The sequence below is a fragment of the Camelus bactrianus genome, chromosome 16 (assembly GCF_048773025.1).
Source record: "Camelus bactrianus isolate YW-2024 breed Bactrian camel chromosome 16, ASM4877302v1, whole genome shotgun sequence".
Classification (NCBI taxonomy): Eukaryota; Metazoa; Chordata; class Mammalia; order Artiodactyla; family Camelidae; genus Camelus; species Camelus bactrianus.
Genome location: NC_133554.1, coordinates 60,017,112 through 60,044,250, shown reverse-complemented (window position 1 = coordinate 60,044,250; position 27,139 = coordinate 60,017,112). Strand labels below are relative to the sequence as shown.

Sequence of the window (27,139 nt, the reverse complement as noted above, 5' to 3'; positions counted from 1 at the left end):
CAATTCTTTCTCCCAGTGTATGGCTTGCCTTTTTACTTACTTTATTTCCTAAAAGTGCCTTTTGAGGAACAGAAGTTGTTGATTTTGATAAAGGCCATTTCATCAGTTTTTCCCTTTGAGATTTGTGCTTTTTGTGTCCCATCTTAAAAACCTAAGAAATCTTTTTCTACGCCAAGATTTTATTCTCTGTTTTCTCCTAGAAGTTTTACAGTTTTATCTTGTACATTTAAATCTGTTATCTAATTTAAGTTAATTTTGGGGTATGGTATAAAGTAGAGGGTGAGAATAATTTTTTCCCACGTGTTACCTGGTGGTTTTAGCATTACTGAATTTCCTTGGCACCTTTGTTGAAAATCAAGTAACTAAAAGCATAGACCCATTTCCTGTCTGGCTCTGTTCTGTTCAGGTGCTCTTGGTGCCTGTCTCTGTACCAACACTCCCTGCTGTCTTGATTCCTGGAGCAGCTGTAGTGATAAAGCTAGTGTCGTCTTACTGAAAAAAATCAGGTATTGTAAGTCCTCCAAATTTATTCTTCCTTTTCAGAGCTGTTCCAAATTTGTTTAGGTCTTCTGAATTTCTGAAAAATTTGAGAATCAACCTGTCAAGCCTGCTTGGATTTTTATTGGAATCGCATTGAATTTACAGATCTGCTCGGAGATCTTAACATTATCGAATCTTCTAATCCATAAACATGGTGTATCTCTTAGTTTATTTGGGCCTTCTTAAATTTCTCTCAGAAATCTTTTATAGTTTCTAGTATACAGGTCTTACATAAGTTTAACAAAATACATCCCAAGTATTTTATGAGGTTTGATGCTATTGAAAATGGTATTAAACATTCATCTCCTAGTTTTATTGCTATAAATATACTAAGTCACCGTGCTAGTTCTGGTTGGTTTTGTCTGTCTTGTTTTTGTTCTTAGTATGAGAACTCGCTAGGAAGTGATCACAGCACCTGGGACTAAAGACTCTGCCTCTTTCTCTCTGGGGCACGTGCCTGTAGTCCTTGTTCCTGGCCCGCGTGCTGTGCGGACCCCTGGCCAGCGTCAGACAGAGGTGGTTCTAGTGACAGTCCTGGTCCTGTTCAGACTTTTGTTTATTTCATCTTTTACATTGTGAAGAAGAATACACACAGAGAAGCACATGAAACACAAACGTGCAGGTCGGTAAGTTCCCATGCAGCTGGTACTTCTGCAGCCACCACAGAGAAGAGCGCCACCGAAGTCCCTGTCTTGTCCCTACCCAGAGGTAATAAACATTATCCTGCCTGTGTGGGGATTTTTCTAACAAACAGAACCATGTGTTATCTGCCGTGTCTGGCTTCACCCAGTCTGTGGCTTGTCTCTTCACTCTCTGAAAGCTGTCAATGAACAGAAGCCTTCATTTTGAGGCCCTTCAATTTAGTCATCTTGTCCTTTATGGTCCTTTGTGTTTGTGCTTTTTGTCTTTGTCATGAGATACTTTCTCCTATTTTAAGGCCTTGAAGGTGTTCTTTTATGTTCCAGATGCTTTATTTCTTTTTTACCTTTTGTATTTTGATGTAAACCCTACTTGGAATTGCTTTTGCTTACTTCTGTTTAAGTTCACCATGCATACTGAACACGTTGAGTTATGGGAGACTGAAGACTGCAGTGCGGCCGTGTGTCAGGTGCAGGAGTGCAGTAGGGCCCGCACCTCCCACGCCCTCCTGCTCCTTGTCAGTAACTCCCTCCTCGTCTCCACAAGGCAGCTGGAACACTAACACCTCCAGTCAGTTCTTCTGACTTTATGTATTTTGTTAGGTGTTCTATGCCTGGGTGACGTCACACAATGTTACGTGTTGGAGATTAGTCCACTTTATCGTGTGTATCAGGAGTCTGCTCCTTTTTGTTGCTGTGTAGTATTCCACTGTATGAATATTTATCCCATTGATCCATTCTGCTGTTTGGGCTTCTGGGGGTCTGAGTAATGCTTGTGCATGTCTTCTGGTGCACGTACAGGTGCGGCTGGCGCATCCTAGTGTGCCGTGCACAGTTTCCCAGTAGCTGGTGGGTCTGCTCTCCCTCCAGCAGTGTGCAGGCATATGCTGGTTGATGTGTATGAGCTCTGCATGCTGTGCATGAGGCCCATTTCTGCCTCTGTGTTCTGTTCAGTTGGGTTATTGGTCTGTCCTTTGTCTGCTGGTACCACAGTGCAGCTTTATGGAACATAGTATGATCTGATGCTGTATGTCCTCTTGTTCATCAACTTAATGTTTTCCGCTATTTAAAAAAACTTTTTGTATTCTAATAGAAATATCAGAGTAATTTTGTTAATTTTCACAAAATCCCTCATGAGAATTTTGATTGGAATTATATTGAATCTACAGATCAATTGAGAACTAACTTCTTTACAATAGTAGACTTGAGTCTTCCTAACAATAAATATATGTCCATTAACTTATTCAGTTCTTCTTTAATTTATCGTAATAGACACGAACAGTTTTCATAGTAGAGGACTTACAGTCCCTTGTTAAATTAATTCCTTGGTATTTGATTCTTCAATAAACATTTTTAAAAACTCTATTGAGATAGAATTCACATAAAACTTCCACCCAAATAAAGTGTACAATCCAGTGGTTTTTGGTATATTCACAGTGTTATGCAGCCATCACCATGATCTAATTTTAGAGCATTTCCATCACCACAAAACAAAACCCCGAACCTGTTTGTCATCACTCCTCATTCCCCTGACTCCCAGCCCCTGGCAACCACTAACCTCCTATCTGCCTCTACGGGTTGCCGGTTCTGGACACTTCCTGCAAATGGAATGTACACCGTGTGGTCCCTGTGCCTGGCTTCCCTCACGTGGCATGTTTTCAGGGTTCATCAGGTTGTAATGTGTGTCAGCACTTCACTTCTTTTTATTAGTGCATAATAGTCCTCTGTATGGATGTACATTTTGTTTATCTGTTTACTAGCTGATGAACACTTTTTGACTATTATGAATAGTGCTGCTCTGAACGTTCCTGAAGAAGTTTTTGTGTGGACAGGTGTTTTCTGTTCTCTTAGGTGTAGAATTGCTGGGTCATATGGTAAATCCATGTTCAACATTTTGAAGAACTGCCAAAAAATTTTCCAAAGTAGCTATACCGTTTTACATTCTCACCAACAATACGTGAGAGTTACGTGATTTTTCTCTTGAAGTATAGTCGGTTTATAATGTTGTGTTAATTTTATGTGGTTTTTTTTGAGACTGTGCACTTTTAATTTAGCATTTCTCTGTTGTTTATTTTGGGTTGTTTATGTAAATAGTCATTTTTCCTCTTCCCAAGTTTTTTAAATCTTGAAGAAGACCAATTTGTCAAATTTTTCTTTTTATCATTTGTGCTTCTGTTGTCATGTCTAAGAATTCTTTCCTTAATTCCAAGTAACCAAGATTTGCTCCTAATTTTTTTTGTAGGAGTTTTTAGTTGTAGCTCTTACATTTAGGTGTGTGATCTATTTTGATTAATTTTTGTGTGTGGTGAGGGTCTGCATTTACCTTGTCCCTGTGGTGACCCACTAGTCCTAGCGTTTGTTGAAAGACCATCCTTTTCCCATGAACTGCCTCAGGCCAGCCGTGGTCGCAGAGGGTGTTTCTCTGCGCTCAATCCTGTTCTGCTGATCTCTGTGTTTATCTTCAGGCCTCTGGGGTAGCTTCCCAGTAATGAGTTCTGAAGTCACAAAGTGTAAGTCCTCCACCTGTGTCTTCCCTTTTCAACATTGTTTCAGCCATTCTGGATCTTTCATGTTTCCAGATGAATTTTAGGATCAGCTTGTCATTTCTACAAAGAAACGAACTGAAATGTAGATTTGGATTGTATTGAATCTATAGGTCAGTTTAGGGGGAACTGCTTTGATGAAGACTAGAGTCTTCCCATCCATGAATATGGTATGTCTGTTTATTTAGGTCTTTGACTTCTTTCAGCAATGTTTTGTCATTTTCACCAAATAAGTCTTGCCCTTCTTTTGTTAAATTTACACCTCAGTATTTTATTATTTCAATACTATTGCGAATGTTTTTTTTCTCAATTTTCTTTCAGATTGTTCAATGCCAGTATATAGAAATTCCATTCATTTTTGTATCTTGATCTTGTATTCTTATTTTGCTGAACTTATTTATTAATTCTAGTAATTTTTTTGCTTTGTTTTGGTGGATTCCTTAGGATTTTCCAAATACAAAATTATGGTTTCTGCAAACTGGGGCAGTTTTACTTCTTCCTTCCAATCTGGATGCCCTTTATCTCCTTTCCTGCCCAATTGTGCTGACCAGGCCTCCTGTGCGTGCTCTGCACAAGTCACAAGAGCAGGTATCTTCCCTGCTTCCAGTCTTGGGAGAGCATCTCGTCCTGCACACTTAAGATGTTAGCTGTGGGAGTTTTGTACGTGCCTTTTGCCAAGCTGGGGACGTCCCTTCCTATTCTTGCTTTGTGGAGAATTTTTATCGTGAGTGACCACCATTCGATTTTGTGAAATGCTTTTTCTGCACTTATTCAGATCGTCATGTAGTGATTGTTCTTTTTTCTTCTATGATTTACGACGATCGGCTTTCAGAGGGTCAAGCAACCTTGCACTCGTGGGATCAATCCCACTTGGTCATAGTGTGTAACCTTTTTCATATGTTGCTGGATTTGGTTTGCTGATATTTTGTCAAAGACTTTTTTCTTCTACGTTCATGTGCGATATTATTCTGTGGTTTTCTCTTCTTGTGATGTCATTTTCTGACTTTGGAATTGGGTAATACAAGCCTCATAGAACAAATTGGGAAAATCCCTGTCTCCTCCATCTTCTGGGAGATGTTTTGAAGGTGAGATGTTATTTATTCTTTGAATGTTTGGTAAAATTCACTACTCATGCCTTCTGAGCTTGAAATTTTTTGTGTGAAGATTTTAAATTACTAATTCAGTTTCTTTTTCTTTTTATAAATCTTTTCATGTTTTATGTTTCTTCCTCAGTCAATTTCAGTAATTCCTGTCTTTCTAGGAAGTTGTTCATTTCATGTCATTTATCCAAATTGTTGGCACATGGTTGCTTTTAGTCCTCTCTTATAGTCCCTTTGACTTCTGTGAGGTCAGTGCTGCTGTCCCCTTTTCACGCCGGAATTTAGTGATTTGTCTCTTCTCTTTTACTTGGTTTGTCTTGCTCAAGAGTCCGCAGATGACAGGTCACAGGACAAACCCACTGGCAGCCTGTTTCTGTACGGCCTCTGAGCTGAAAATGGTCTTTTTATTTTTAAAGTGTTGGAAAAACAAAACCAAACCAAAAAATAAAGAATATTGACAGAAACCATATGCGGCCCATGAAAGCTAAAATATATACTACCTGGTCCTTTATAGAAAAAATCTGCTCATCTCCAGTCTAGCTAAAGGTTTGTTAAGTTTCTGGATGTTTTCAAAGAACCAACCATTGTTTTAATTGATTTTCTCTATTGTTGTTCCTTTTTTCTATTTCATTGATTTCTGCTCTAATCTTTATGTTCCTTCTGCATAGTTTTTGTTGTTTGCTCTTTGTTTTTGGTTGTTTTTTCTTCAGATCTTTCTTTGTTAACATAGGCACTAAGAGCTATGAAATTTTCTCCAGGCACTGTGTTAGCTATTCTGTGTTGTGCCGTGTTTTCATCTTCATCCGGCTCACAGTGTTTCCTAAGTTCTCTTGGAATTTATTCTTCAACCCATTGGCTGTATAGAAGTACCTTGTTTATATCCGTAGATGGTGGTAGATTTCCCAAATAGCCTCCTGTTTTTTATTTCTAACTTAATTTTGTCATGGTCAGAGAACACACTTTATATGATTTTAGTTCTTTAACATTTTTGATCCTTGTTTTGGGATCTGGCATATAGCCTGCTGTTCCTGGGAGGGTGTCCCCAGGTGGACGTCAGCAGGTAGGTGTTGTTGGGTGGGTCTTCCAAAGGTAAAACATAGTTATAATAAGTTGTTGATTTTTAACTGTTTTTTGAATTATTTTCTTAGTGGTTGCTCCATGGAAATCCTTTATTATCCATTATTTTGTATGTTTTTACTTTTATGCTCAGTTATCTTTATGGACTGGTCATTGTACTTGAACACTCATCTGTGGAGTTAATTTGAGGCCTTGAATGAAACCCTTCCCCTCAGAGATCTTCCTGGGACCCTTGTAATCCAGCCTCGGGGCCCCTGTCCCGTCAGGTGACGTGTCATCCACCCCCACCCTGAGAGGTGGCCCGCTCCTGAGCTGTAGTGTTGTGGGTTAAGCACCTGGTCCCCCGCCCCAACTGGAGCACACATGTGGCTCTGATTTCCATTCCCTGCAGCTTTGCAGGGTCATCAGAACATGGCCGGGAATCTCAGCTGTTTGTTATAGGTCAGCAAGGACTCCAGGCAGAAGTGGCTTGTTTCCTGTCCAGGCGAGTGCTTCCGGCAGACCAAGGCTGGCACTTCCACTGTCTTCTTAACTCTCTGCTGCTTCAAGACCCTCACAGTCTCATGTGGCTTTCTTAGTTGATGGTTTGTGTGCTGTCAGTCTGTCACCTCTGCACTTGGGGCATGGCGGCATCCTGACCACGCTGGGTCCTGCCCTGGCATGAACAGTCCAGGTGGCACCACACGGGGGGACCTCATCTCTCGAGCTCAGCTGCGTCCCTCGGTAACACAGTTTGGGGAAAACTTAGATGGGTCACGCACGTGCCGTGACCCCGTGACTGTGGTTTGGAAGAGGCTCTCAGCACGAGGGCTGGGCCGGCGTCTTTCTCTTACCCGCCCTGCAGACCCTCTCTGTGGGCTGTGCATCCTGAGGTTGTGTGACCAGGCCATTTCTGCGTCTTCAGATCTTTTTTGTCTGAAAGCCAGCATACAGACACCTAACAAAACCCAAAACATCAACTTTGCCTTCCTCTGCGAGGCTCCTCTTGGCTGTAGATGCTTACTTTCTTCCTTCGCAGGGGCCTGTCCTGCCCTCGCCTCCCCGCAGCATCCCCAGCCTCGCTCCCTCAGGACCAGCCTCCACTCAGAAGCTGCTAGACTCAGAGCCACAGGTTCCTTTTAACCGTGAAGTTCTTTGACGAGATTAGTTTTTCTCTACCCAATATTTGTATGGTCAGAAGGAAACAGTGTTTCATTCTGAATTAATGTTATTTTTATAATGTATCAAAATTCTTTCTCACCTGCTTATCACGTGGAATTGTCCACACTTTCGGCGAACAGCGGTGGGGGCCTGGGGCCTCCCTTAGGCTGGGAAAAACGTCTCCAGACACCTTGGGGTCCGGACACTGAGCCTTTGTGGTTCATGCTTGGTAACTCTTCATATCCACCTTTCAGGCCCCTCTCGGTGGTGTCTCAGATTCCAGCTGACTTTGTAAAACTGCCAACTGGTTTGGGCACGGCTGGAGTACATGCACCTTGACCAGGGCAGCCCTGCATGGGACGGCACCATGGGCTCGGGCCTTGAAGAGAGGTGGCAGGGGCCATGGGCCACGAGCAGAAACATATCGAGGCTTGTTATTAAAACATGTCGCCGCTTTTTATGTGTAATGAAGACCTTTTCATGCTCCCAGCTTTCAGCATGTTTTTCCTCTTTCAAAATGGTCTCGGGAGAAGAGGGAACTTACTTACAACTTGCGGAGCTGTGGTGCCGCCGAGACATTCTGGGTGCCTGCTCTGCTGTCACTTTTTGGCTTGAGTGTTTGCTTATTGCATTCAGCCTCGAATTTCTCAGCTCATTGCCCGGGCGTGTCAGAGGTGTTCACTATTCAGACCCCAGCAGCAGAGGCGATTCTGGTAAAAGAAGTGATGGGAAACTGTATTAGAATGTTCTTGAGAGCCAAGAATTTCTGGGCAGTTTTGCTTTTTCCTTAGATCCTTGGACCCTCAGTTAATCCTGTGTTCAAATTTTAACCCTGACATGTAATTGCTGTGAGACTTTGGGTGAGTTACGTAGCATCTCCAAACCTTGGTTTCCTCAGCTGTCGAATGGGAATATTGGTTGCTCTGTCTCCAACTATAGGAGATTGTGATTTAAAAAAAAAAAAAAATATATATATATATATATATATTATATATGTAGTGTAAATGGTGAAATGAGTGGAAGATAGAATTTAATCCTAAGACACTTCGTTTGTTCTACAAGTACTTTTGAGGGCCAACCAAATGCGAGAGCTGGGCTGGCCAGCGCGAGGTGCCCCTTCCAGGTGGACGTCTTGGTGCAGTTGAGTAAGTGTGGGACTTGGGGCCTGAAGGTCTATGGCAGGTCCCAGGGCACTCACCCGGCTTTGGAGGAAGCGGGGCTTACCTGAGTGGTGGTGACGTACAGGGTCCCAGGGAGGTCATGCTGTGGGCAGGGAAGGGCCCTGACCCCGGCCTCCTCCCCACCCCCCAGCTTTCCCTCTCGAGTCCCTCCTGGTCCTGCGCTACCTTGTGCCCCACACCAGACCTGACACGGGAGTCGAGACTGGTTGAGGAAACCCTCAGAAATATGTAGGATTCTGCTTGAGGCCATAGACACGGGGGCCACTCTTCAAGCTTTTGACCACAGGCCTTCCCTTTCAGGGACGTCTCCCGCTTTGTCTCTGCCCTGCTTCCTTGCTGGGCTGTTTCTGGGAGAGAAACAGGCTGAGGTGTAGCGTGACTTCTCATCCCCCTCACCTCACACCCCCTGCTTCAGTTTTCCTTGTTAAGATTCCCAGCTGTGGCTGACCACGCACATGCCTGTAAGCGTGTCCTGGCTGGAGCCAGGGAAGGAGTCCACGCTGGGATAGCCGACTTTTCTGCTCTTGTTCCGACAGCTTCTTTCTCCCGGGGTTCCTCTGTTTCCGACTTCATACCTGCACTCGGTTCCCTCCTCTGCCTTCTCCTACCCGGCCTCCTCACAGTAGCCACAGGCTTCCTCTCAGCTTCCTTCCTCCATAGCACAGCACTCACAAGGCCATTTTCCAGCATTAAGAGATAAATTACAGGTCTTTTAGTTTATCCTACTGTTCAATTTAAAGATAATATCCTCCCAATGACATTATTTTAGTGCTTCTATTTTGTATTTTTCTTAATATATTTGTGCCTTTAAATAAAACTCTGAAATCTTTTTGATTATTTATCAACTTTAAGCACTTCTTAAATTGTGAGATGGCAAAAGACTAAAAATAGAGCTACCCACTCCTGGGCATATATCTGGAGGGAACTCTAATTCAAAAATATAATATACCCCAGTATTCCTAGCAGTGCTGTTTACAACAGCCAAGACATGGAAACAACCTAAATGTCCATCAACAGATGACTGGATAGAGAAGTTGTGGCATGGAACACGATGGAATACTACTCAGCCATAAAAAATAAAACAATGCCACTTGCAGCAACATGGGTAGACCTGGAGATCATCATTCTAAGTGAAGTAGGCCAGAAAGAGAAAGAAAAATACCATATGGTATCACTTATATGTGGAACCTAAAAAAAAGGACAAGTGAACTTATTTACAAAGCAGAAACAGACTCACAGACATAGAAAACAAACTTATGGTTACCAGGGTGGGAGAGGGGTATGGAGGGATAAATTGGGAGTTTGAGGTTTGCAGATACTACCTACTATATGTAAAATAGGTAAACAACAAGTTTCTACTGTAGATCACAGGGAACTATATTCAATATCTTGTAATAACCTATAATGAAAAAGAACACAAAAAGGAATATATATGTATGTACATGTATGACTGAAACGTTATGCTGTACACCAGAAGTTGACACAACATTGTAAGCTAACTTCAATTTTTAAAATTACATAATACTTCAATTTTCTAAAAATTGTGAAATGGAACATACCTATTGAAAAATACACAGAACATGCATGGATACTTTGAAGATTAATTAGGAGGCAAATACATGTGTAACGACCACTTAGGAAGTAACCGCATTGCTGCCACCTTACAGGTGCACCCTGTCCCATCACTGAAAAGTCATCAGCATTCTGACTTTGGGATTACAACTTTGTTGCTTTTCTTTATGGTAGTTTGCATTTTGTGTGTATGCCTTAAATAATCAGGTTACTTTTGCTTGACTTGAACTTTAAACAAATGGAATAGCACTCCTGTGCCCTTTGGCCTTGCCTCTTCCATTCGGCATTGTGTCTGAGTTGCATCTGTGTTGTGTGTCGCTGTTGCTCAGCTCACACCTGAGTGGTCTCTGACTCCAGCGATGCACACAGTTTATCCACTTGTGCTGGTGTCCGTGACGTTAGGCATCCCCAATCCGAACAGCGCTGCCGTGAACGTTCCTGTGTGTGTCTCCTGGGGCGCGCATGCGAGACTCTTGTGCTCAGCTGGTGAAGTTCCTGGGTCTTGGGGATCGAGTCTCCACTGTGCCAGACGAGCCCTGCCACCCTCCCAGCCTCCTCCCTGCCAGCCAGGCTTGCATGCTTGCTGGAGTCGTCAGCACTTCCCCTCGTCCGCACTGCAGCCCAGGTAGTCACACCCTCTGCCGACCGACTGGGCTGTGGGCTGCAGGGCAGTGTCCGAGGTGCCTGCTCGCTGTCTTTTCCTTGCTTGTTTGCGGGGCCGTTTCCTGTGTCTTCAAGTGTACTCTCTCCTGCAGGACGACGCGATGATGCCGCAGAGGGTGAGGCTGCAACACGAGGCTGCTGTGCGACACCCGACAAGTGTAAGTCCAGACTCCTTGGGGCGCGGCCCCGCCTTTCCAAACCTGCCCTTACAGCTTTTTAGATGAAGGTTCTTCCTTAGAGCAGGAGGAACCAGCGTGTGGTCAGACTGATACGTGGCTGGTGTGTCTCTGAATATTCACAAGTGTTTCCCTCGAAGGAAAGTGCGCTTCTTGTTCTGAGCAGCACTTGCTGCTTTCAGACGAGCACACGAGTTGATTTGGTTTAGTTGGATTTTACCAGCGTTTCAGAAGCCGCGTCCCTTGGACATGAACACGCAGGCTGAGAGCTGTAGTGTGAATCAGTTAAAACAAGTTACTGTCGTCTAGATGACCTGGGACCACGTTCACCTCTAGAACGGCTTCCCAGTTGGCCCCGCGAGCCAGGCTCTCCAGGGCCCATCCTCCCAGGCACTTGCTGGGTGAGGGAGTGTCTCCCACCCACTCGGACGCCGGGGCGTCTCAGCCCAGGGGCCACTTGCCCCTGTGGCTCGGGGTCCAGGTGGCCCAAGTGGCCGATCCCCAGAGCTGGTGTCTGACCACAGGGCCCACTGCTCAGACATCCATGCTGGAGCTTCAGTGAAAACGTCTTAGAGTTGCTGTGATGATCACTGGTTTTAGAAAGTGGGAGAGAGAAAGGTCTGGAGCTGTCTTGAGGTGAGGGGTGTCAGCTTTCCCAGGGACACCCCCGCTTGCCGCTGACCTTTGCCTTGGTGCCACGCCCCACCAGGTGCACACACTGGAGCTTTTCCAGGCCATGTGCCTGTGAGCCCCAGGATCTGATCCCTGGTGTCTGTGGGCCTGAGACACTGCGTTTCTCCTGGGCTCCCGGGCACTGTGTTTGGAGCCTGCCTGCAGGGCTGTGGGGCCTTCATGAAGGAAAGGGCCTGTTTGTTCCCGGGACAGTGCTCAGGGCTCAGAGAGCAGACTCCGTTAATCGTGGATCAAGTGAGCTGTTCAAGACAAAGGCTCAAAAACACACCTCCTTGAGATAGTTTCTCAAGGAGCCTGAAGCACTTGTGTTTGTCCAGGACAAGTTCTTTCTTTTCCAGTGGCCCTTTACCTTGGAGCTCTGAATTCTGCCCACGGACTCTCTGCTTCTGCGAGATTCAGCACCTCGGTCTCCGTCTCAGCTGCCATCCCACACACACGACTCTGACTCTGGGGCTTGGCTGCCGGCACCTGGCCTGTCGTGGCACCTGACATGCCCAGACTCCACTGGGAGGGCTTCTGGTGTCTCTTCATGGAATAGGTGGTGTCTTACAGCCTTAAGTTTGATGTTGAGGATTCTTATTCCCTGAATTATAAGTGCACTTACATTGCTTAGGTTTAAATATCATTAATGCAAACATGTCCTTGAAATGCATGTGTGAGAAGGTTAAAAATAGCCTTCAGCTGCATCTTGAGAGGCACCCCACTGCTCCTTAGGCTGGAAGCTTCCGGGTGCACATGAGGGAGGGTCGGAAGTCCCCAGTCGCTCCTCCACTAAGTGGCCCCTCGGCCGAGGTAGCGCTGTGGGTGTCGCACTCGTCCTGAGGTCGGATGGCAGGGGCCCGGGGTCACCACCTCGCCAGGCTCGTCAGTCTCCCACCGGGTTGAATCCGTTCTGTGGCCAGGAGGTCAGGAATGGTGGCGACTAGACCAGCCTTCGGGGAGGCCCACAGCCCCTTCTTTGGCCCAACGTGCAGCGCCGTGGACCCCAGCAGCCGCCCCCAGTGCTCCCAGGCCCGTCCACAGTGTCTCATAGGCCTGCTCTTCCCAGCCAACTCCCCTGGGCGCTGACCAGGGCCTGTGAGTTTGTGTGTGTCCTCACCCTGGCCACCTCCCCCTTCCCATAGGTGGACACTTGAGGCTTTCAGGGCTCAGGGCCACCCCACGTGGGCTGGGCTGCAGTGTCAGCCCCTGTGGGCTGTGCCCACGCCCACGTGAGCCCGTGGGTGAGCCTGCTCTGTGGCAGATCCTGGGGAGAGTGCACCAAGGAAGTACAGAGAATTGCTGCAGGGGGTCAGCCTCGGGGTGGGGGCAGGCAGGTGTGGAAGCCCGAGGCGGTCTCCTTGGATAACCTCCCTCACCTAAAGCCAAGGCTGTGGACTTCCTTCCTGCCTGCAAACCCCTTCCCAGCAGCACATGGTAACTGTCAATGGTAGCTTCCCAAGTGGACACCAGACTGACTGTCATGGAGGGGAGGCCTCACATGGCTGTGCAGCAAAGGTCAGAGCTGGAGTCAGAGTGCACAGAGGGTGGGTGGCTTGAGCTGCCGGGAACACAGATGGCCCCTTGTGGGTGCTGCAGGCGCCTCCACATGGCTCTGGCTTCCCTCAGATTCTGAAATGCTGGGAAGGTTTAAGAAACACGCATGTGTGTAGTCGCGTGTGTTCCTAGCAGCTCTGGCAGCTCCAGAGACTGTCCCTTGTGTTATGCAGTCTGCATGCCTATTGACTGTGCGGATCGAGACTGTCCGTCTGCCTTCCTTCCCAGCTACAGAAGGGACGTCGGTGTCGGGGAAGTGAGCTGCCGCGGTGAGGTGGTCCAGCCTGGGCCCCCAGACTTCTGGGCTTCACTGAGCTGCTCTATAGGGACCACCAGACCTCCAGAGGGGCTGGTGGGACTTCTCAGTGACGTGGAAAGAGAGATTACATGCACAAATAATATTTTTTGGCCTGGTTCCTTTGTTGGGAAGAGATAAAAGGAATGACAAAGGTCCTGGGTGGATTTCTGCTCACAGTTTATGTCTACACGGGAAATTCAGAGACTGGGGTTTCCAGAAATGTCTTTCATTGGCTCTGATAAATGTGATAATATTTCATGTGGGAGGGGCAGAGATGGGGTCTTAGAAAGCAGCCCCCTTTTTCCAAAGTTTAACGTGCTCTTGACCACCAAGCTAACTGCTTGAGTTAGTTTTCTTTGCTTTAATCTGTTCCCGCTAACGAGTAGCCCTGTGGACTTAAAAGTTGAGCAGACCCGTTCTTGGAGTGGACAGCTGCACTCTGGGTGATATTCGCACCAAGCGTGTAAAATGTATTCTACACGGACGCTTCTGAAGAATTTTGTAACCAGTGTTGCCATTGGAGGGAGTGAGATACTTTCAGATACGCTGTTTCCCATTTTTTTCATGATGGGTTCATATACGAAGTTACTTTGGGTGGTTCTCCATGCATGGGTTCAAAGACTTTGAAATCTAAGGATTCATAAGGAATTTGGGGAAAATGCAGATTGTGTCAGTTTGTCTTAATCTTAATTAAAATACCTTGGTTTGCATTTTTATAAAGTTGTGGGTTAGCGCTTTTCTCGCCAGCCTCGTGATTGAATACAGCTGCCACTCTGTTCCAGCCCTGAGGAGCTTTGCTCCGGGCCTGGAACACCTGTGTGGTCTTCCTGCGTCTGCAGCCAGAACAGGGACTCAGAGCAGTCCTGCTGGGCAGAACCAGATCAGCTTTAGAAGTGCTGTTACTGTGGGGCCAGATCCTGATTTGCAGCTGCTGGTTGGTGGCCTTGTCAGTTGTATCACACAGTTCATTTGGAAAGAATGAAGTGAATGCTCAGTATATGCTTTCCTTGATCATTATTTCTTTGAGGCCATTCGCAAGGAAGCTGTTTGATTATGAGGGTTACAGCTTCCGTAAACCGTGCAGCTGCGAATTCTCTGCAGAACTGCTGGGACGTTTCCTGTCGGGCGTCACTGGGCGGCTCCCAGGGGCTCACTTCTTCACCCACTTACTGAGCATTTGGGAGCAGAGACCCGCTCTGGGCAGAGTGGGGAGGGTCAGGGAAGTGCTGTGTTTGGTCTGGGCCCTCCCTGCGGGCTCTCCTGCACAGGGCAGAGCTGGGAATATGTGGGTACGGTGTCAGGAATCAGAGGCCATGAGGATAAAGGTAGGAAGGAGGCCGGCAGCACCTTACGGAGTGTGGGGTGACCCAGAGCTTTTCCAGTACTCGTGGGCGGGTCCCCCCATGGCCTTGGGACAGATGACCCTTGTAGGCTGATGGCAGGACGTCCCTGCGTCCCTGATGTGAGTCTCCATGGGGCTCCGGGATGGGTGCTCAGGGACCTGGCCTTGCTCAGAGTCAGCAGCAGGGAGGCAGGAGCCGTGGACCCGTCTCCCTCTTCAGGCGAAGCTGGGGCCGGTCTCACCCCTGCCCGCTCTCCCTCATCCCTGGTCCAGCCCTGTGGGTGTGGCTGCTGCAGCCTCTGTCCACGAGCTAGTGGCCAGAATGCGTCAGGCTGACTGGTGTGCGCCCTGGGAGGCATGGGCCCTGAGGAGAGGACGCAGCGCTCCCGCGGTGGGAGGTTGGGAAGGGCTTGGTCCTCACTGCAACTCGGAGCCATGATGGCTGAGGGAGGGGGCGCAGATGGGGGGCCTTGCTCAGATACACAGGCCTGGAGCCCAGCAGCCTGGCCCCCCCGTCTGCCTCCACCTGCAGCCCCAGGGCTGGTGTGCAGATGGGGTGTGAGGGCCTCTGTGGCTGCAGCAGCACTCACAAGGCCTCGGGGGACGCTCAGGGCAGGCACAGGGCTTTGGGATACTTGATATTTGGGAGGGGTCAGGCAGGATTAGTGAGAGTGACTGGGGGTCCGCTGGGACCCTGCTGGAGACGGACAGGGTCCGCAGTAGTGCTCTATGCGGGGTGCCCCACAGGGTTGGGAAGAGGAGGCAGTGGGAGCAGCTAATCCGCTGCGGTCCCGAGAAGTTTCACAGGTTAGAAGTCACGGTGTCGGAGAGCTGGTGTCCGTCCACGTCTGCCCCACGCTGATGTGACCGTCACTCGTGGACACACTGCTCTGCACGTTTGGGTTTCCTGGAGTGTGGCCTCCGCACCCTGGCCACACCTGACACTGCTGGTCACAGGAGCTAGAAGTGTGTTTGGCCGCGTTTCCTAGTGGGGGCTATTGCCCAGGTGACTAGAGGGATCTGTGAGTGAAGTCCTCTTTCAGACAGATTTTTGATGACGGGAGCATTTGAGAGTATGAAATGAGGAAAATAGTTCATCTAATGAAATGTTAAACATTGCTTCCTTTCCTAAATGTACCCACTTCCTAGAGTGTTTGAAGGATTGGATCCATAAGACAATTAGCAGTTCTTAACGAGACACAATTTTTATTTACATTTTACGTTTTAGAATCTTTAGTATTCCTAAGTACCAGCTAGGGACGACTTTCATAAGCATAGTGATTGGTAAGACTGTATGCCTATATCTCTCTTTTCTCCCCCTTTTTCGTCTCCAGCCCCTGGTTCTGAAAGGTCTTCCGGGAGAGCCCTCCGGGGACACCGCGAGGGCGGGCCCTTCCACCGCGTGTCCTCACGCCCTGACCTCTGCTCGAGCTGAGCCGAGGCGCGAGGCCGCCCCGGCAGCCGCTCCAAAGGGCCTCGCAGGTGGGCGCTGCCTCGGCGGCGTCCCTGCCTGCCCGCTGCTCCCCTCCTCTGTCTGTTTATCTTTAAGCTACTGTATTTGGGGGGAGCTGACTCGGGTCATTTCTTACTTGTTTCGTGGAGCGCTGGGATTGCACCCAGGGCCTCGTGCGTGCTGAGCGCTCACCCTGCCCCGAGCCGCGCCCTCCTCCCTTCTCGGTTTGTTCCGTCTTCTGTTGTGTTGACTTTGCTGCTTGTTACTGCCTTCCTTCTGCGTTTCACGTGGCTGGGTTTTCCTCTTCCAGCTTTGTTTTGCCTCAAGCCTCTTTCCTGCCTTTTGGTTTGGTTTGGTTTTGTGATTCCGTTCTATCTGTGCTGCTGACTTGTCAGCGACCCGTCTCTGTTTTGTTCTTTCTCAGAGGTTGGCCTGGGGTCTGCAGCGGGCAGTCTGCCCTCACAGTCTCCGGTACCTGAGTGGTACCATCTCACGTGCAGAGAAGGAAGGTTACAGAACCACCTCCTGTCACACTGTTTACGCTGTGAGCCCTGCAGTGTGGTGTTTTCTGATTTATACTAAAGTCACTTACCCTGCAAGGATGTTACACGTGGGAAAGTGCCTTCTGCTTTTACACCCCTATTTACCGTCACTGCCACCAACCATTCCCTGGTACATGTCAGGTTTCCTTCTGCCTGGAAAGCTTCCTTCATCTTCTTTGTAACGTACGTCTTCTTGTGACGAATTATGTTGGCTTTTGTTTTTCTGAAAAAGCCTTCGTTTGCTTCAGTTTGTGAAGCTGTGGTAGCTGGCTGCCAGATTCTAGACTGAGGCTGTTCTTAGTCTAAAGACGTCTCTCCGTTGTCTGGCCTCCATAGCCCCGCAAGAAGCCCTCTGCCACCCCTTGTCCACTTCTCTCCGTGTGATCCGTGCTTTTCTCTGCCTGCTCGTAAGGTTTTCTCTCTAGTACTGGTTTTCAGCAGTTTGATTCTGATGTCAAGCATGGGTTTTTGTTTGGTTCTTTCTAAGGTTTACTCTGCTTGGGCTTTCTTGAAGTCCTGGGATCTGTGGTTTTGTAGTCCTCAGCAAATTTGGAAATTTTTTGACCGTTGTTTCTTCAAGTGTGTTTTCCGTCTCCCACTCGCTTCTCCTCTTGCGTGGCAGTTCCGTGTGTCAGACCACCTCCTGCTCTCCACAGGGCGCTGATGGCCCTTTTCTTCCCCCAGGGTCTGTTTTCTCTGTGTGTCTCACTTTGGGTGTTTCTGTTGCTGTGTCTTCAAGTTCATGACTTTCTTCTTTGGTGTCTAATCTGCTGAAGAAGCAGTCTAGTGTATTTTCATTCAGACATTGTATCCTTCTTCTCTGAAACTTCCGCTCTGGCTTACCTTTGTCTGTGCCTCATGTTCACATTTCCCTCTGCCTGTCTGAGCGCACGGATGGGTTTATAACAGCAGCTGTTTTGAATGCCCTTGTTTGCTGCCTTCCACCGTCTTGGTCATTTCTGTGTCGGCTTCTCCTGGTTACAGGCCATCTTTTCATGCTTCTTTAACACCTCGCAACTTCGGGGGGAGGGGACAGCTCAGAGGTAAGGTGGGTGCTTAGCATGCACCAGGTCCTGGGTTCAATCCCAGTACCTCTATTAAATAAACAAACAAATCTAATTATCTCCCCCCAATTTTTTTGAATTTACAAAAAACAAAAACCCAGTAACTTCTGACTGATTGACCTTGTGATTTTTACAGTGAGTGCTGAGATGTGTTGTTTTCTTTTAGAAAGTATTTTGCTGTTTTTCACAGTTGGGTTACTGATCTTTCAAGGACCGATTTTAAGCTTTATTAAGTAGAACCAGGTGGTCCAAGACCACTTCCGCTTTACTGCTAGGGTGACACTACCTCAGGATGTCACCTGATGCCCCACGTGTTACGAACTCTTTCCACTCTGACCAGGGGCCATGAGCCACCCTCAGACTTGTACCAACACCCCTTGCATCCTTTTGCTGGCTCTTTTCCTTGTGACTTCCTCTCCTGCCTGTGCAGATGGGTCCTTCACAGACGACTCGGGGCCCTGCTGTGACACACCCACCGTCTGCCTCCACCCTGCCTGGTGCCTGTCCTCCCACACCTGCCTGCCCGTCCGCCCCCAGCGGGGCTGCTGCCTGTCCTCGCGCACCCGTCCGCTCGCCCGTCCGCTCCCAGAGGGGCTGCTGGGCTCTGCCTGCCTTCCTGCTCCTGAAGCTGTGGCTGCAGAGAGCTCAGGGCAGAGCTGATGACGCTGCAGCTTTGCTTTGCCTATTTCCGTTCTCTTAGGGGTCCTGATGTTGAGTGAAAACAGTGACTCCATGGGTTTTGTTTGCTTTGCTACCTGTTGAAGGCAGGAGGCAGTCTGCTGGGCGGTAAGCTGGCATCAGAGCGGTGGAGCCTTGGACTGGGTGGTGCCCAGCTGTCGTTGGAGCCTCACCTCATGCTTTTTGCCCTTTGTCTTGACTATTTTTGATTATTTGTCCATACTTTTCCAGATAACCAGCTAGCTCCAAAAGAAGATTTAATGGCAAATAATGTTGGGGTTTACGGTGAATTTATGAAATACTTCATGGATCATTTAAGGGTTTGTGATATTGAATCTTCTAATCCAGGAACTTGAAAACTGTTTCCATTTGCTGGATTCCGCTTTTGCCTCTTTTTAGGTGTCTTCATGTAGTTCTGCACATTTCTCATAAGTTTGTGCCAATAAATTCTGCTTTACTTTTTCCTTTCATAAAGTGTGTTGTCTTCATCATCGCTGTGTTGCCCACATGTCTGTGTGGATGGCGTTATGTCTGCACATTAACCTTACATCCTGCTGTCTTGCTGACCCTTGCGTGTTTGCATTTTCCCATTGGTTCCCTTAGGTTCTCTAAACATAGAATCGTTCCATCTGCACATCGCAGTGGCTGTTTCTCTGCCCACCCAGCTCTTAGGCCTCTTGTTGTTTATTTGTCTGGGGGCTGAAGGCAGAAGGGACCCGCACTTTTCCAGCTCCTCCACCGACCAGGGAGGGGGCTCCTTGTGGACCCCCCTGCCAGGGCTCTAGCCTTTGTCCTGCATCCCTTTGAGGCCTGCACTTGCGGGGTCAGAAACAGCCTGGTTCTCCTTACCTCTGCTCTTTCCCTCCGTGGCGGAGGTTAAACCTCTTTATTTTCATGGGGGGATACTTTTGAAACAGAGGGTTTCTACCTCACAGCTTCGACTCACATTTTCCCTTTTTTTCCTCAAAGTCTTTTCTGTTCAGCAATCAAATGCAAGCCAGTTTCAACACAACAAGGAAACAGACACAACTGATGGTTGAAAGGATACACCTTGGTCAGATCAGGTGTGGGACCTTGTTCTGTGCAAGGGATTCGTTCAAGTTCTAATTTACAGCTGTTTTCAGAGTGTGTTTTTAGGTGAGAAAGGAAAGGTTCACGAACGGAATTCAGCAGTATGTAAGAAGGATACACACCATGGCTGCGTGTTTTTATCCCAATCGGAAAATGGACGAAAGACGTGAACGAGGTTTCACTGGGAGGTCAGACAGGCGGGAAATAAGCCCCTGGAAACAGATCCAGCATCACAGCCGTCGGGGGCAAGAAGAGCTGCACCTCACGCCTGCCAGAGGCCGGACTAAAGCACAGGGACAGCTGGCGCGGACGGGGGCGCGGACAGGCAGGCCCCACGCACGACTGAGGTGGCGGAAGTGGCCCTGTCGCTGAAGAGCGGCGGCAGTTTCTCGGAAAATTAAAGGTGCCCCTGCCGTGCGACCTGCAGTCGCACTCCTGGGCGTTTATCAGAGAGACGGAGGCTGACGTTCACGCAACCCCCATGTGCGCCTTTGCCGCAGACAAACAGTAACAGCCCCAAGCTGGAAATGGCCCAGGTGCCCGTAGAGGGTTAAGCCGTGGAGTGTCTTTCAGACAAAAAAGGGACAGGGAATTGTGGGGTAGAAAAAAGCCAGTCACAGAAGGCTGCACACTGTGATTGTGTTTATTCAACTTTCTTGAAAAGGCAGAATCGTGGTGCTGAAGTGACAAGTTCGCACTGGCAGTTGGGGTGGGGGTGCGGCTGTCAGAGAAGCACCTGGAGCCCCTGACCCCGCTACCTTACCATTGGAGGACACTGTGTAAGGGTCCCTGCGCTCTCTCTGTATTATTTCTTAACACTACATGTGAGTCTACCCTTTCTCAAAAAAAGTTGAATTAAAAAAAATGCAACAATGAAAAATTTCAAGCAAGCAAACCATCTCAAAACTCTTCATTAGCACAACTGCACAATATAAGTTAGTCAGTGCATTGTGATACTGGACTTGTTAGCACAAGATTTAAGAAGCCCAGGTGCCCTGGGGCCATGGGGTGACCTGATGATGTCTCAGTAGGGAGCCAGGAGCTAGACGGAAGCCTGCTGACACTGTCACCAAGGGGAGAAAGCACAGCCGTGGGAGGGGACGCTGGCGTTGTCCCCGTCCCCAAGTGGCCAGCCTGTGAGAGCCTCACCAAGGGGCAGGCTCGCTGCTACCTGCCAACACCCCAGTGGCCCTCCCCTGGCCAGAAATGGGGACAGAGGGCCCCTCCTGCTGCCACGAGGGTTCCTCCCCACAGAAACGAGTGTCAGGACCCTGATGTCTGCAGCGTCTCCAAACCCGCCTCACTGACCCCAGAGGCCAGGCTCTCTACCTCTGAGTGCATGCCTCAGCAGAAAGCACAGGGGCTTCACGGGGTTTGAGTCGCTTTCGGACAGGGCTGCTGTGGGTCAGCATGCGCAGGCCGGGTGTACGGACAGTGGGTGGCTTGCAAACAAGTGCTGGTCTTGTGAGTAGCCAAGAGGAGGCAGGACTGGGGAAGGAGGTGGTGAGAAGTAGTCGGGCGTGTTATGGGGGGAGGGATTTAGACGGCAGACAGCAAGGATGCCTTCCCAGGTGGAGGTACCTCCTGGGGTGGGGGCTCCTCCTTCCTGGGTAGGGGCACATCTTTCCGGGGGGCTTCTCATTCTGGGGTGGGGGGACCTCCTTCCAGGGTGGGGGCGCCTGTCAGGTGGTGTCGTCATGGGGGCTGCTACAACAGCCTGGACAGAGGGAGGAGGCGCCAGAGGGTAGGGGCTGAGCTCCAGGCTGCAGCTCTGGTTTGTTTAGAGGCAGAAGGGAGAGGATTATCGAGAAATAGGATTTTTCAGACTTGCCGCCCCAGAAGCTGCACTAACTTTAAGTTCTGTTTGTCATTGTTTCTCACAGATCATAGGCTGCCAGGTGAGGAGGGAGCCCCCTAGCTCCACCGAGCGGTACACACGTTGGCTCAACCAGCTGGCATCCGACCAGCTGCTCATCCAGGTGCGTCTGCCCGTCTGGGGTCGGCCACAGCCTCCCCAAGAGCGAATCTCCCTCCTGCCAGCCTCCTGCGTGCCAGGCAGGGTCCTGGGAGGAGCTCCCTGGAGAAGGGGACGCATTTCAGAGGAGCCTGGGATGGGGCTGGAGACAGAGGGCAGGCTTGGGGGCCAGGGCAAGGCCGAGCTGCTGGGTTTGGGGTGGGGGTGTCCAGAAAAGGCCTGCATTTCTGGTGGGGCAGGGCCATCCCCAAGTCGGGCAGCTGGAGGGGGCCGGGCCTGGGAAAATGAGCTGAGCTGCAGGCAGTCAGGGCCCAGGAGCTGGGGGTGGCAGAGGCAGAAATCAGTCTGAAAAGTACCTGAGGGCAGGCAGCCTGGGGGAGGAGGCCAGGAAGAGACGGGTGTTAATGAGGTGTTAGGGCAACAACTCAACTTTCTCTGTTCCTCTGCCTTTAACAACATGCTCTCCCTCAGTGTGTCGTAGCCACTTAAAGCTCCGTAGCAAATCACCCCAAAACAGAGACCAAAACAGCCTTCAGCAATTGGGAGGGCGGGGTCTGCAGGGTGGGCCAGGTCTGTTCCAGTTGCTTCTTGGCAGGGTCCTGGTTGCCCCACCAGAGACACTCCAGTCCTGCTGGATGGGCCGGTCCCAAGACCCCCGACCAGTGGTGGAGAAACGTGCTCTTCAGGGCAGGGGACCATGTCAGAGGGGGAGGAGTGGGGAGCAGCCCCCCAAAGCCCAGCCAGGAAGTGGCTGTAAAAGGGCTGGAAATGTGCTCCCTGGTGAGGCACAGGGCTCTGGTTCTCATACCGGGGTGTCCCACGTTGTGATGTCCTGTGATCCTGCTGTGTCATGAAATGCTTTTTTCTAAACTCTGGATTTTGAAAACTGAAACCCTGGTATGATGGAGTGACTCATGATGATAATAAGCTTCTGAAACTAGAATTGCTTGTGATCAAATGTTGTGTTCGCTGAGCCCACAGTGACGCAGGAGACCCCTGACAGTTCAGTAACGCAGGCGGACGCGGCCCTCTGTGTGGTGCTGTTTCACAGGCTTCTTTGGGTAATCCAGAGTATTTACCCTTTGCTCCAGTTTGGGGTTGGCCAGATGCTGGAGCCACTACCGGTTGCTTCTGTGATTAAGCTTTCTTTTAAGTTCTGCTCCATTCGTGCTGGTCCACACACACACACAATGCTTCTGTATTTGGATTTATTTTTCATGTTTTGAGATGAATATTCCACTAATGGTCTTTTATAGGTAAGAGTGGTGCGCAGACAGGTGAGGGTTGTGTGCTAACAGGGAAGGGTGGTGTACTGGGTGATGTACTAATAGGCAAGGGTGGTGTGCTAATAGGTGAGGGTGGTGAAGAGCCCCTGGGCGCTCCGTCGCCTTCCTGCTGCTCCTACAGCCATGAGAGCAGAAGAAGGACCTGCAGGGGTGGCTGGCGTGGCCTTGCTCGCACCTCACGCTGCGGGAGGTGCGGAGCCAGCAGGGTCTGGCGGTGGTGGTGGGAGCTCTCGGGTTGATATGGACCATCACGTGGTTCGGGGCAGCTTGTGGCCGCTGGGTCGGGCCGTGGCGGTACTGCTCCCTCCTGTCTGCGCTGCGCGGCCCGGGGCCACCGACAGAGCCGCCCTGGGCCTCTGGACGTTCGGAGCTGGGGGGAGGAAGTCCCTCCTCGCTGGGTGTAGGGAGGCGTAGCATGAGTCCACGGAGCCTCAGGTCTCTGAGCAGGACGGAGTCTTCTCCACTCAGGGTCAGGAAGGTGCCAAAGGCCACAGTGCTGCTTCAGGCCGTCACCATCAGGATGAGGATCGAGACGCTCGCTGGGTCCTGGGCCCGCACCTGCCTTTCACCTCTCAGCTGGCATCTGGCTCTTAAGTGTACAAACCATTGTTGGCACATGGAGCACATGCACCGTGTCTGTAACTCCTCCCGCCATCCCAGCCCTGGCCCTTCCCTCCAGGGTATGTGCCCCTCTTTACAGACGCTCTCCCAGGTCCCTCTCTGGTGATTTTGATCAGAGAATCAGGGCTGCCTTGGTGGAGAGCTGTGGGATCTTTCATGTCCTAACTGGGAAATTAAAACGTCCTGTCCAGTGTGAAAGCTCTGGCCTCCGGTCAGCCCAGGGCCCCTGCTCACGGCCTCAGATGCGCAGCTCTGCACCCACGAGGCTCTCTGGAAACGCTCACCCCAGTCACTGGATGCGAGGGTGGGTGCGTGAGTGTGGAGGTGGCCGTGTGGGAGAAACTGCTGAGTCGGCTTCTGCCGTGTGCTGGATTTTCTGGGAGAGCATGAGTCATGTGGAAACTATGTGACTAAACCCTGAGGATGTGATTTAAATGCAGAAATATGAGTTCTGAGCTAGGCGCGGGCTCAGCTATTACGCGTCACAGGAACAATTAAGGCAGAGTCCTCCTGAACAGGGTTTCTCTTTTTGGTTAGGGGAATCAGTCCAAAGTTTCTCAGAATAAACTGAAAGAAGGTATTTCTTATTTAAGCCATTTCTCAGCTGTGACGGTTGCACAGGTCACACCGCCTTGCGGGGGCTTGGTTCTTAGTCTAATCTGAGTCAGGTTTGCAAGGTGAGAGCTGCTTGATTCGGCTTGGTGTTTGTGTGTCCACTTCACTGTCTGATCAGATACTCACCAGGGGCAGAGTTAAATCGGAGTCTATAAAATGGACACTTCTACTTCCCAGTAACCCAGAGGTGGAAAGTTGTCTGCACAGATGGCCTGGGGCCTGTGCCAGCCTGAAAACGCGTCTGTGTCAGGCAGCGCCTACTTTCACCTTCAGGGACCTGCACCTCCTGAGTCCTCACAGGGGGGCAAGGGGAGGCAAAGCCAGACCGTGCCCCTGCCTCTGAGGCTGCCCCTGGGGGATCCTGGCAGCTCACATGGGTGGCTGGGCCCTTGCCATGGCAGCATGCGAAGCTCTGGCTGCCTGGAGTAGGTGCCCAAGTTCACCGCGGAAGGAAGACGGCAGGCGTGGGTGTGAGGCGCACCCCTCACCCCAGCCCCACCTGGTCTCGTCCTCCACGCCTGCTCCTCGCTGTCCTTGCACCTCTCTCAGGGGTCCATGCTTCCTTGGGGTCTCCGCCTGCTCGGGTGGCCAGAACAGATACAAGAGACAGTCCTGGAGGCTGGAAGTTGAAGATCAAGGTGCCGGCTGGCTAGTTCCCCTGAGGCCTCTCGCCGTGGCATGTAGATGGCCGAGTCCTCCCTCTGTCCTCACATGGCCCCTCCTCTCTCTGCTCACTCACTGCTGGTGACTCTTTCTCCTCTTGTAAGGACACCAGTCCTGTTGGGTCTGGGCCCCCTTATGACGTCATTTAATCTTAATTACCTCCTTAAAGGCCTCATCTCCAAATACAGTCACATGGCGGAGGAGGAGGGGTTAGGGCTACGACATGGACTTGGAGGGGCACAATTCAGCCCATAGCACTTGGACCCCCTCCTCCGTTCCTCTGCAGCCCCTGGTGTTTCCCCTGGTCTGTGCCCCGGCCCCGTGCGTCCCACAGGGCCATCACCCAGCTTTCACGTCCCTGCAGCATCTGAACAGCTTGGCGTGAATGTAAATGACACAGATTTACTGCCCACCTACTAGCACTGATGCACAAACTCTCAGTTTATCCAGCCTGTCAAGGAGTCTAGACAAGCAGAATTTCTAGAAATTAAAGTTCGCCTCCATAAGGCCATGCTCTTTACTTAAATCAGTGCTCCCCAAAATGTAATCATAGAAATAGCTCAAGAACTTGAAAACAGATATCTGACTCCCTCCCAGAAGTCCTGATGTCACGGTTTGGGAATGTGCGTTGTTTTGTTTTTTAATTAATTGATTGATTGATTGATAATTGAGTTTTAGTTAGATTACAATGTTGTGTCAGTTTCCAGTGTAGAGCACAACTTTCAGTCATACGTGACTATACGTATATTCATCATCACATTCTTTTTCCCCGTGAGCTATCTTGTATATACTTCCCTGTGCTCTACGGTATAATCTTGTTTATCTATTCCATATACCAATCTCGAACTCCCAGTCTGTCCCTTCCCACCCCCTCTTCCCCCTGGCAACTGCAAGTTTGTATTCTATGTCTGTGAGACTGTTTCTTTTTTATATTTAAGTTCATTTGCCTTCTTTTTTTTTTTTATTTAGATTCCACATATGAGTGATCTCATATGGTATTTTTCTTTCTCTTTCTGGCTTACTTCACTTAGAATGACATTCTCCAGGAACATCCATGTTGCTGCAAATGGCGTTAAGTTGTCTATTTTTATGGCTGAATAGTATCCCATTGTATAAATATACCACAGTGTCTTTATCCAGTCATCTGTCAATGGACATTTAGGTTGCTTCCATGTCTTGGCTGTTGTAAATAGTGCTGCTGTGAACATTGGGGTGCATGTATCTTTTGAACTAGGGCTCCTTCTGGATATATGCCCAGGAGTGGGATTTCTGGATCATAGGGTAAGTCTGATTTTAGTCTTTTGAGGAATCTCCATACTGTTTTCCAAAACATCTGCACCAACCTGCATTCCCACCAGCAGTGTAGGAGAGTTCCCTGTTCTCCACAGCCTCTCCAGCTTTTGTCGTTTGTGGACTTTTGAATGACGGCCATTCTGGCTGGTGTGAGGTGATACCTCAGTGTGGTTTTGAATGTGCGTTTTTAACCACTGGCTCTACTCTAGAAGCCAGGCTCCTGCTGTCTGCTCAGAAACCCTGTTTCCCCACGGGTCATAGGGTCATTTTACAAAGTCTGTCTGGGGGGGAGTTTTGTATCTTGGAGTAATTTCAGACTCACACAGACGTTGCGGAACTGGTAGAGTTCCTCGCACCTTTCCCCGGCCCCCTTTCACGGCAGCTTATAACCACAGTGCGGCATTCACACCAAGGAGGCCCATCGGCACGGCCCTGCTGGGGTGTGCGCGCCCTGGGGGGCTCTGCAGTCAGAATACAGGACTGTCCTTCCCCTAGAGACTGCGACTGCCGTCGCATCGCACGTGTCCTGACCTGACAGCAGCAGCTTGTCCCCACCCTCCCTAGGGCCCGTCACTGGGACAGTTGCAGAAATGGAACAGAAGCCTGTGTGGCTTTTCCCTCCAGCCCGGACCTACCCAAGTCGCACAAGCAACAGTTCCTTCCCTTCCCAGTGGCTCGTCACTCATCGCTGTGGGAGAGATCCCTCTCAGGGCCCCTGTGGGCACTGCCATGACCCTCACACATGCCTCACGCCCCTGGGGTGCACGGCAGGTCTGGGGATGTGCGTCCCTGGGTCCGGGAGACGCTCATAGGCCCCTCGTCAGCACTTGGCGGGCCAGGTTTTTCATTCTTGCGGATCCAGTAGTGGGGGCGTGGTATGGCGGGTTCACTGTCTGCACGTTCCCCTAATGACAGCTTCTCGTGTGCTTATCCGCGAAGCGGCTGTTCAGAGCCTCTGCCCATTTTCTCATGAGATGGTCTGTTTTCTCACAGTTGAGTTTGAGTTTCCTTTTGGACAGAAGCCCTTCATTGGGTGTGTGGTTTGCTCATAATCTGTTTTCTCATAATCTGTGGCTTTTCTTTCATCTACTTAACAGAGTCACAGAGCAGAGGTTTCTAATTTCAATGAAATCCAACTGATTGATTTTTAAACAGATTGTGCTTTGCATATCAGCATCTAAAGAGGCTTAACCTAACCCTGGGTTGCAAAGATTTTCTCCTAAAGATGTGGTTTTACATTGTACATTTAGAGCTGTGATTCATTTTAAGTTGATTTTTGCATAAGGAGCGAGGTTTAGATCAAGGCTTTCTTTTTTTTTTCTTTTGCTTACAAATATCCAAATGTTTCCACACCATTTTTGTCGAGGATAGACTTTGCC

At 49.5% G+C, this 27,139-nt stretch overlaps 1 protein-coding gene across 6 annotated transcripts in view; it reads left to right on the top strand.

Moving 5' to 3' along the window:
- Positions 1-27,139, top strand: part of B3GNTL1 (UDP-GlcNAc:betaGal beta-1,3-N-acetylglucosaminyltransferase like 1) — a 76,585-nt gene that overhangs the window by 17,703 nt on the left and 31,743 nt on the right. For 3 of the 6 annotated variants that reach the window (XR_012499711.1, XR_012499715.1, XM_074344090.1), the window contains exons 5-6: positions 10,547-10,612; positions 21,191-21,286. Coding sequence is in view for 1 of the 6 variants with exons in the window: in XM_074344090.1 (XP_074200191.1) it covers positions 10,547-10,612; positions 21,191-21,286 (162 nt within the window). In the remaining 5 variants the exon portion in view is untranslated. Of the gene's footprint in view, positions 1-406; positions 507-1,121; positions 1,249-10,546; positions 10,613-21,190; positions 21,287-27,139 lie in introns of all 6 variants that reach the window. The other 3 variants (XR_012499714.1, XR_012499713.1, XR_012499712.1) reach the window with 2 other exon arrangements.